This window comes from Cryptomeria japonica, chromosome 5 (genome assembly GCF_030272615.1).
Source record: "Cryptomeria japonica chromosome 5, Sugi_1.0, whole genome shotgun sequence".
Taxonomy (NCBI): Eukaryota; Viridiplantae; Streptophyta; class Pinopsida; order Cupressales; family Cupressaceae; genus Cryptomeria; species Cryptomeria japonica.
The window spans coordinates 515,791,260-515,802,690 of record NC_081409.1 but is presented as its reverse complement, the minus strand read 5'-3'; the positions used below and the strand labels follow the sequence as shown (position 1 = coordinate 515,802,690).

The 11,431-nt window shown below is 34.7% G+C and overlaps 1 protein-coding gene across 1 annotated transcript; it reads left to right on the top strand.

Annotated features, from left to right (window-relative positions):
* Positions 1-8,694: 8,694 nt before the first annotated feature.
* LOC131067762 (protein ELC) lies at positions 8,695-11,036 on the top strand. Its single transcript, XM_058002898.2, has one exon. It carries the CDS (start codon positions 9,333-9,335, stop codon positions 10,596-10,598), a length of 1,266 nt encoding a protein of 421 aa, XP_057858881.2. The 5' UTR covers positions 8,695-9,332; the 3' UTR covers positions 10,599-11,036.
* The last annotated feature ends 395 nt before the right edge of the window (positions 11,037-11,431 follow it).

Genomic DNA, 11,431 nt, shown 5'->3' with positions numbered 1-11,431 from the left:
AATCAACAGAAAGAAAGCTTTGGAATCTCTGATACTCCGATATCGACTTGTGAGAGAGTATCGGGTACTCGAAAAGAATAAGAAATGGAAACTGTGAGGCCTATGAATCACCACCCGATAAGCATTATCTCTTCCCTTTATCACAACATCAGGTGGAAGTGGAACTTGGGAACCTCAAACATAGTTATGATATGATAGGTTTTTCTGATAGGGCATGAGTGATGAGAGAGGAAAGACCACTTATTAACATGGATAGTCAATTTTTTTTTAAAAAAAAGGGGGGAAATATATTCCTAAAATGAAAATGCAGACATTAAGGAAAAATCAAATGACCAAATCGGTGGCACTGCTCAAAATTAATGAGGATTGTTTTTTACTCGGATTGAGTTTTAAGAGATGATACCCTATGGGTAAGTGTACCAAGATGGTGAACCAAAAGGGGGTATAAGTGACCACATTTTTTTATTTTTTTTATTTTTTTTATTTTTTATTATTTTTATTTTTTTTGAAAACAGGTAAACCTGAACTTCAAAGAGATATTTGAAGCCCATGCACTAAAAACTAGGAGATGATAAAAGAATAAGAATTGTAGTGCTCTAAATATAGTTTCTAAACTATTAAAGTTTTTTAAAATTGGGTAGGATTAAGAGGGCCAAACCTCTCGCGCACGAAAAACTGTTCTTTATTTTTTCAGAAAAACATAACATAGCTGTTTTCGTGCACTGCACAAAATATATAGTTAGATTTAGTATTTTGCAAAACCCTTTGGTAGGATGATAGGTAAGACTAAGATCTAGAAGTTGTGTACTTTTTTATAATTTTCTGTTGAGTTTTTTTTTATGATTTTTTGAAGTGACCACATACTGGAAATTTGGTACCTGTTTGTGCGCTGGGCATAACTTGCATCAAAATAATTGAAAATGCAAACTTCTTTTTTGAAAAGTGTATAGAATCTAGTGTAGAACAATAATATGTAATTTATTTTGAATTTGGTCAAGTATATCAAAAGTTATTAAAAAAATGGTAGACATATGTCTATGAGGACTATCAAGGCACTGGTAAAGAAAATTAAAGTTCACTATGCTAATGTTGTCCAAAAATAGAAAAAATTATATGGTCAAAAAACTAAGAAGACGTGTGAGATTATGGTGGTATTTTTAGAGATACCCACTTGATCATATGTAAACCTGATGACGATGAAGTCAATAAATCATGTTGGAAGATGAAAAAACATGTAAAGGGACAAAAATGGGGGGGGAAATGGGCTTGCAAGCCTTAGGGTCGTTTTCCAACCCTCTTACCAAGCCAAAACCCACACGGGTTTTGAAAAACAAAAAGTACTATTCACAGTTCTCCATAACCCGCATGGATTCTGAAAAACAAAAAGTACTATTCACAATTCTACATAACCCGTATGGGTTATGTAGAACTAAAACCATTATTTTGTGTTTCACAAAACCCGTACGGGTTATGAAGACATAATAATGTATGCTTGTAAACTTATCATTTATTATACATATGTATAGACATACATATATAATATGTGTTTATGTATGTATATATGCATATCTATAATTATATATACATATATTTATATAGATATATGTATATATGTTTGTATACATGCATGTCTCTCTTCTTTTCCTCTCTCTCTCTCTCGTCTTCCTTCCCCCATCACCGTCTCTGTCTATTTTGAGCCCTAATTATCCTCCTTGAGTTATATCTCATCTCTCTCCCCCTCACACTTCTCTCTCTATTCGAGTCTCTCACTCTTTTCTCCTTCTCGTTCTCTCTCTACCTCATGTCTCTCTCTCTCTCTCTCCATCTCTCTCTCTCTCTCTCTCTCTCTCTCTCTCTCTCTCTAACTCTCTCTCCCTCCCCCTCTCCTTATCCTATTATATCCTTCTTCCTACCCCCCCCCCCTCTCTCTCTCTCTCTCTCTCTCTCCCCACTTCCTATTTGGTTCCTAGTTCTACATAACTTGTACGGGTTATGCAGAACTAAGGCCAAAACTTCTAGTTCTACATAACCCGCGGGTTTCTAAAAGATATAATGTTCCTAAAAACCCATAGGGTTTTGAGGAAATTTTGATTTTTATTATAAAATATAATGTTCTTGAAAACCCGTATGGGTTTTGAAGAACTTTTTGTTTTTTAATTGTTTTTGCCTAGGCTTGGTGTTACCAAGCCTAGCACGTTTTTGAATTTCTAGAACACGCACGGGTTATGAAAAGTTTCATTTTTTTTGGCATGTGGCCACTTTTTTGTCCACCATCTTGGTGCACTTACCCCTATACTAGACTAATGAGTACAGGCACTTAGATTGATTAGAGATTGATTGATAAGAGAGGGTCTCTTGAGTTCAAAACCTTCTAAGAAAATGTTTAGACTTGATCCTAAAACAATGCAAGTGCAAAATGAAGACTATACAACCTATGAAGACCTATGGCTTTAATGACTTCCTAAACCAAAGCTTGGGCTTGATCTTAAGACAATGCAAGTGCAAAATAAGGACTATGCCAACTATGAAGACCTATGGGTTTGGACAGACTTTTGATCGCAAATACATGAATGTGACAGTGTTAAGTTTGAGTTTGATCAACATTTTGGTTGTGAGAACTTTGTTTGTAGTTTTTGTTGACCAAATTTGTTGTTTTGTGATCTTGTTTGAGTGCAAATTTCTATCTTAAGAGTCGTGAAAAGCACAAAATACAAAATGTTTGCTTGATTTTTGAACAAAATTAAAACTTATTCAATTACAATTCCTAGGATGGCTCGGACAATATCTATTGGATTCCCACTACGGAAATCAATTCGAGCTGCACTTATCATGAGCGGACAACTTAGAAGTTTGGCAGCACTGGCTCCCCTCCGCGACACACACTTCTCGGGCATGCCAAACTTTGAATTCCTAGAGACCTACAGGTCTAAAGGAACTTGCTATCTCTACTCAAGACTGTGAGTATGTGGGATGACTTCATAGGTCCGACCTCCTACCCCATCAGATAGAAGGATTTTTGGCTTCTAAAACAATTGGTTCTTAGTGGGGGAACTTCAGCAGAACCTAGTGCCTACCCATGTGGCGATGACCCACTTAAGATCCTGTCCCAGTCCTCGCTAAAGGATTTTTATGCATCTCACACAAGCGTGGATACTGGAGGAACTGTCAATATAGATAAACATCACCAGGTAGCTGCAACTTTTGCCTGACTTATTAATTTATATAGTAGGCTGAAGAAATACCATTTGGGTCATTCCCTCTCACCCGACCTTATTGGCTACTTGAGAGGCATGCCCTCTACCTAAAAAAGAAAAGTGAGCATCACTAGCACTTTTCTCTTGCACCCAAGTCCATGAAATCCAAGGGAGAGGATAGTGTGTGTTAGCTATAGGTCCACTCACGAGCACAAGTGTGACATACAGAAAAGACAGTGATTCTTTTTAAGCCCAAAATCCAAACATTATTTAATCTAGAAAATGGAAAACACACTCCTAATTTACCCCTGCAAACATAATGTCAATAGTTTGGTGTTTTATCTTAGTCTTGGACCAATTGAAACATCCTTGTTATCCTTGCCACACATTGCAGACAAGCCATTAGTAGCACAAAAAATGTCATAACACGGATAAACGCAAGAGACAAACTAAAATCAAATTCACCAATTGAATGCAACATAGAAACCGAACGAATGCAAAATAGTAAGTGAACTTATGCAAAATACTACCTAAATGCCCGTGACATACTGATTAAACGAATGTGAAATAGACACTCAATGCATGTGAAACCAATTTTTGTGTAAAAACTGTAAAATAGAGAGTTAATTTTCACAGATTGACATTAAAATCTTAAAGTGTCCCTTTTATAATCTTTTATTTATGAATGTAGGGGAGAACACGTCTTTGATTCTGAAAGTATGCGATTTAGAAATCAAGTTCAATAAGTTGTTGCTCTGTGTGTAGGGTTTTTTGATAATGTTTTTGTAGTCTCCAACATTCTACTCGCTGTCTAGATCTTGCAATCTTAAATTATACTCTGCAAGCCATTTTGTTAGAGATATTGCAAATCTAGTGCCCATCCTTGTTAGCAAATATTTCCTAGATGGAAAAACTAATTGGGACCCAAAATGAAAGGTGACACAATAACTCATAGAAAATAATTGTGTTACCTCATTGTGTTTTTACCAACCATGTATGCAAAACACCCGATAAATGAATGTGAAATGCCATATCCATGAATGTGAAACAATATCTCTACATATGCAAAATAATGTCACAATAGATGCAAAATCTTGAGGACAAATGTGGAAAACCGTACTGTGAATCTGTAAAAGCATAGAAAACAAGAGAAAATAAAAAATTTGTTAGTTCACATTGGGTTCACCAAATGTATTATAGTAAATTCGGGCATAATAAAGTAGAATAAATGAGCTAACCACTAGAACTCAAATCTAATTAGCTAAATCCATAAATGACAATGAAATTCAATTAAATCAACAAAACAAAGACATTAAGTATTAAAATCCCCTTTGTTGATCCAATTTGCTTCCATTGCTCTTCTGCATTATCGTGGTTGTGTGGCTCTCAATGTTGCTTTGGGATTCTTGCATAAGATTGGCACACTAATTTTGAAGATAGTGGTTGTTGACAATGGGTGAATGAAGCTCAATTTATAGATTTCGAATAGAGGAATTGAATGGTTGAGATGCATTTGAGAACAAAATCGATCAATGGTTGAGATTGCTTAAGACATAATTGATTGAGAGTTAAACTCATTTGCTTGATGAGTCAATTGGATTCATTAATCAAATGATTAAATAGATGAGTTTGTTCCAAAAAGTTGATTGACGAGTTAACTGAGGAGATGACTGAATTAATTGATTAGTTAGAAAAAAGTGTTTGATAGTTAGATTGAAAGTCAGTACCAGTTAGGATTTTGACATGTGCTATAGGAAATTGATTTGAAATTCAAATTTCTTTTTCATTTGGCTTGAATTTGGTTTTTTGAAAATATGAAATGAAATGTACATTTTATTGCAATTAGATGAAATTAGAATATGGGGATTTTTGAATTTTTGAATAGAATTAATTAGTTAATTAAATCATTTAAAGAAATTATTTAATCATTAGAAATTGAATTTAATTAAATAATTAAAATTATTTAAAAAGAAGTAATTCAAAATTGATTAAATAATAAAATTATTTAATTAATATAAAGAAAGGGGGTTAAATGATTAATTGATTGGGGATAAATTGAATAATTAATAATGTTGAAATGATGATTAAATTAGTTCAGAAGAATAATAATCAACTTGATTAAATAATTAAAGAATTATTTAACTAATAAAGACGAATAATTAGTGCATTAGTGATGAGACATTTTTAGGTGTCTACATTATATACTCAAGTCATGAAAGCAATTTATTTTTAATCAAGAAATAAGCATTCGGTTAACATTTCTTTATAATATGTAAAGGGTTTCGGGTCTCTTCAAAACTTGTTTTTGCCTTAATAAAAAACATTTCTTTATAATATCATAATATACATTTGTGTCTCAGAACAAAACTTGGATACGCGTATGTTATCTTTTGTTGTTGCAACTAAAAAACTCTTTTCCTAAGCTTTGAATTGAGTCTCCAAACTATTTTATTGTTCTAACTTGCAATAAGCCTATCTTAAGCATCTGTGAGAAAGAAATAGAAAAATTTCATATGATAATATTGTTTCCACAATGCTTTCTTTTTGTATATATTCATCATGGGGGCTTCACTTGGTGATCCTAGGTTATAGCACGTGCGTTCATGGAGTACTAAGGAATCCCCCTATTTTCAAAACACATTGCCCTAAAAACCTTTTTTTTCACCCCCTCCCAATACACAACTCGAATTTAAAACCCCCCTATTTTTACCAGATATTGTATTTTTTCATAGCCCAAATTAAAACCCCCCCAATTTTTACCAGAAAGGAAATATATTATTTTAGATTATCGGGATATTAAACCCTCCAATATGAATGCACATGATATAATATTGCCTAGCCAATGAAGCCCCCATGATATTCGTATGGACTTCAAAAGCTCAACATTTAACTTTAATTACAAAAATGATTATGTGCATTTTGTTTCACTTCGAATTTCATTTCATTTAATTCCAATTTGCAAATACATCTCATTCCTTTCATCCACGATATCTGGGTTATATTAATTATCTCCCATAATATAGTTATGTGGTTGTTCGATGCTTAAGAAAGGTGCCACCAAAGTATGCGACATTTATACTTATATTTATGTGGCCATTTTGTTGATATTTATATATCATGCTTTAAAAGAATGATTCAATTGATCCATTAAGCATTATATGGTTATAATGATTATGTATTTATATAAATACATTGTATTATATAGATACATAATCATTTATGTATTATATTATATTACATTTAGATTAGAGTAAAAGTCCCAAAAGATATAATTGTTTAATTTCTTAACTTGAACTTAGTTATAAGAAATCTTGAGTCAATATCCTTAGTTCATGTTAAATAAGGAAACCCTAATGATTTGGCTAACATTCTAGGGCTAGACAAACTAGAAACGCATGTCATGACTTTACAACCTTAGATACTAACATCTCTTGAAATGGCTAATACTTACTGGCTTAAGTGCCTTACATGGCAACTTGATCCTTCATCTGTTTACACCCTCTACCTAATGATACTTCCCCTCCCTTCATGAAGGACGATGATTTTCCTACAACCACTCATAAGAATGTAATTAGTCTAAATCTCATTAATCATTCTAACATGTATGACTATATGGCTAGATAGAAATCCAAAACTTCATCAACTATCAAATGAAATTATTTCTCAAAGGAAATTATGAGCCACTGCTCAATTAATATTGTCTAAACATCACATGATAGTGAAAATTAAACATAGCATAATATCCATGAAAAAGAGGGATGTAACATCAATAATAAGAATCTACTAGGATTGTCATTTGTTGCAACAATAAGAGCTAACCTTCAACTTTGTAAATTTTTAATAATTTTGAAATAAGAAAAGAGATAAGAAGAATAATGCAATACACTATTTAAAACAAAGATTTGAAGAAGAAATATTTTATTGAATTCAATAGAGTCCTTTTACTTGTCTTACAATCTATAGGAAAACTCAACAACATGTACACAAGAAATCTAAAGACTACCACACAACTTCTTAGACCCCTACAAATCTAATTTTTACACCTTCTAACCAATAACATACAAGATGGATAACCCTCATTTTTAACACCCAACTCTCATGATGTCATGAATGCTTTTTTGGTTCCTTCTTCCTTCATATCCTTGCTTCAACCTTCAATTTTCCTCACATCCGACCATTTGGGCATGGGTTTCCTCTTTGTTGCAATACCAATAAATTGCAATGCATTTTCCCTCCTTTCTTGGACATGTGAAACTCCTATTTTACCTCCCATTCAATATGCAATGAAAAAACATATTTCTTTAGAAGAACTACTAATTTAGGGATAGTACAACTCGCCCCACTAGGTGCCCGAGTTTGAATTCTATTTGAAATAGCAATTCATAAAAACCCTAAAAAGATTTACACAAGGCAATACATTAGCCTTCCTAAGTTAGGCATGGAGTTCAAATGCCCATGATTTAAAATTTGATATTACAACTTTCAAACAATTGTAATAAATTGAACGATCAAACTCCTAAAATTAAATAATCAAATCTTGGAGCTAAAACAATTAATGAGAGGATTAAATAAGATCTAAAAATAAAAAATCACCACAAAAATAAGAGATAAAAACTAAGAATATCTTTTTGGGTTCTAAAGGATTGCTTGTGAGCTTGGATGCTCCTGCATTATTTATGTATATTCAAGTGTAAGCGAATAAAAATATACCTGAGGTTGCTCAATTACAAGTTTTGTTGGATCATTGGGGTAATGCTTCTTGTGTTGTTGCTAGAGTTCCTTAAACTCCCATCTCTTCTTAAGGTCAATCTGTACCTTATGGGCATCATCAAGGATGCAATTAGTTAGCTTGTGACAATCAAGATACTTATGCTCAAGCCTCTCTACCTCTTGTAAGAAGAGATCATGCTCAATAGGGTCGGTCACAACCTCTCAACCACTACTCGACTTCCTACTGACTATTGGTGGTGGGAATATAAGCTGACCAAATTTTGATAAATTCCCTCAACTCTTGGTTTTTTCTCTTGCTTGTGTTGTTAATGAAGATAATCAAGATGATAATGATGGATGTGATCTTTTTTGTAGACACTTTGAACCCTACTAATGTATGGGACAAATTAGACGATCGAGATCCTTCTCCTCTCTAAAACTGATTTTCATTGTTATATTTTTACAAAATTTCTACTAGTTCGATCCTCTTAATCTACCTTCTCAATGCTATAAAAATACAAAAAATGACTGAAAAATTATTGTATTATGCAAATTTGTATTTTTTATTAAGTACCATTTTGTATGAAAAATAGCTACTACCATTTCACTATTTTATAAATAATATATCATACACAACTAATTATTAAATAAAATTACATTCATATTTCAATTTCATAACTTTGCCTTTATAAATATCCATCTCATCGAATTTGTACACTTACCTATAACTTCATCTAAATCATCATCTAAAAGGTACTTTGCGAAGATTCAAACTTAAAACCTAATAGGTATGTGAATATCAATTTTTACCTTAACAACATCTAGATCCTAGAAGGACTGAAGATCATTGTTTTAGAATTCTCTCTCCCAATCTTTACAACTGGCTATCTAAGAAAGCTTCCGCACACCTACTTCTATATCCTAATATAAAAAAGCTATTCTCCGGATTCATTTCTAGGGCCAGATCAATGGGTGTGGAATTTTCACCATCACAATGCTAAAATCCTATGCGTAGGATTAACAGAGCATCTTCAATCGCTTGGTGGCCATCTGGGTTAAATTGGTTTAGGAATTCTCTATAGGGCAGTTTTTCCCAATTTGGTCTAATCCAGAATTCTCTCCAAGTGGCTGGATCGAAAGAATATATCTAATTTTATTAGTCTAATTCTTGCAGCCTAATGAGCATCTGAGGCCTTTCTCGGGTTTCGTAATAGTAGCAGGCAACTGGAACATCTGTATATTGAATTCAAACCCTATAATAAATTTTTAGGTGGACATATGCTTGGGGAATGATGGGTATTTGTCACATATCAAATTGGAGGTGGTGAGTCAATCCTAGGGTATTCTCTGACTATCGGTTATTTTTCACATATAAACGCGGCGCTCTGAATGAAAATTGTATCATTCTCCGAATCAGTGTAGGTCGCCATGATGCCCGCCATGACAGGGCAGAGCACCCATTCATCGGTACAGTTCCTAAACAGTGTCCTCTCGCAAAGGGGCCCTTCAGCCCTACCCTATGATGAGGATGTAAAATGGCTGATAAGGCAGCATCTGGTCTCTGTGATTCAGGAGTTTCCTAGTCTCCAGGCTAAGACTGCAATGTTCAGTCACAACGATGGGAGAACGGTGAATTTGCTGCAGGCAGAGGGAACGGTGCCCATGTATTATCAGGAGGTCATGTACAACATCCCTGTTATCATTTGGCTTCTGGAGTCATACCCCAGGCAGGCTCCCTGTGTTTATGTGACACCCACAAGGGACATGATCATCAAGAGGGGACACCCACATGTCAATGCATCAGGTATGGTCTCAATCCATTATTTGCAAGCATGGGTATTTCCTAGCTCTAATCTAGCAGATCTAGTTAGGAACTTGAGCCTCTTGTTTGGCCAGGATCCTCCCCTGTATACAAAACAGAGTGCACCACAGTCTAGGCCTTCACCTTCTCCTCCTCCTCATACTGCTCAATCTGTACACATGAATCCAATCCAGAGTCCTCACATGGCACCCACTTCATTACCTCATGGTCCTAATCCTAATGCTCAAGGTACCCTTGTTCGCCCCCCTGTACCTGCACCTAGGGGTGGTTACCTTTACAACAATCACAGGCTTCCCCCATCCCCCCAGAGGCCTCCCCACATGGAAGATCCATCAGAAGTCTTTAAGAGGAATGCAATCAATAAACTGGTAGAAATGTTGCACAATGACATGGCTGAATTGAGGAAAAAAACTGAGGAAGAGATGGATGGATTATTCAATACCCAAGCAGTATTGCGACAGAGGGAGGAGCAACTTGAGAGCGGATTGAGAGAAATGCAGGAGGAGAAAGAAGGGTTAGAGCAGCAACTGCAACTTATTCTCACTAACACTGATGTCTTGGAAACCTGGTTGAGGACTAATGAGGATAAAAAGAAGGATGCTATTGACATTGATGATGTCTTTGAGCCTTGTGATACTTTATCGAAGCAGATGCTTGAGAGTACTGCTGCAGATCTGGCTATTGAAGACATTTTATATTCCTTAGATAAAGCTGTTCAGGAGGGGGTAATTCCTGTCGATGCTTATTTGAAGAATGTGAGAGCACTGTCTCGTGAACAGTTTTTTCACCGTGCAACTGCGGCTAAAGTGAGAGCTGCACAGATGCAGTCCCAGGTTGCTAGTATGGCAGCTAGAGTTTCTTATGTTTCATAATTCAAAGTTGTGGAAATTGAACTACCCTTATAGCATGGGCCTTGTTTATCACACTTGACTTTTTTGTTTCTTACATTGAGTATGATTGTGAGCTACCATGCTATAACATTTGAAGACATGAGATAGAGAGTGGAGATAAAATTCAGGAATGGAAAGGGTAGGGCGCTTCTGACATGGATAAAGAAGAACAGAAGGTTTCTGCTGTATTTGTGTGCCAATATGGAGCAAGCAATGGGTCAAATTCTTGTACTGTTTCTTATGCTCACATGATATCTTTTTCAATGAGTAGGATTTTAGCCTGAACATAAATATAATTGTATTCTATTGTTATAACTTATATCCATCACAGAATAGATCAGATTTTGTTGTAACATATCATTCGATGTCATATTTTCTGAAGTGAATTTAATTTGATTTTTTCAGCGCCATGATCAATCACTCATGCATTTCCTAAATAAATCTATTAAATCACAAACTTCTGGTTCTATTTCAGATATATTGAATTGTGCATGCATGGGCATTAAGAGTTGATTTAACTGTAAATGTGCTTATGCTATTTACATACATATGTGAGACCTTTTGCTTTTCAAATTGATTACTAAGGTTTCAGATAAACTTTACATGAGCTAGCTGTGGCATTTTTCATATTGTTTGTTTTTTCGAGCGTTGTATCTAGTCAGCTTTTCATCCAAACCTAGAAAAATTAATAACAATAAGCTTACTACAAGTCTATTTGACACCCCAGAGCCCAAACACATATAAATCCACACATTTTAAATGAAAAATATCAAGCTGGAAGTGTCTAATGATGGACTTCAGATGCCTGGATACTA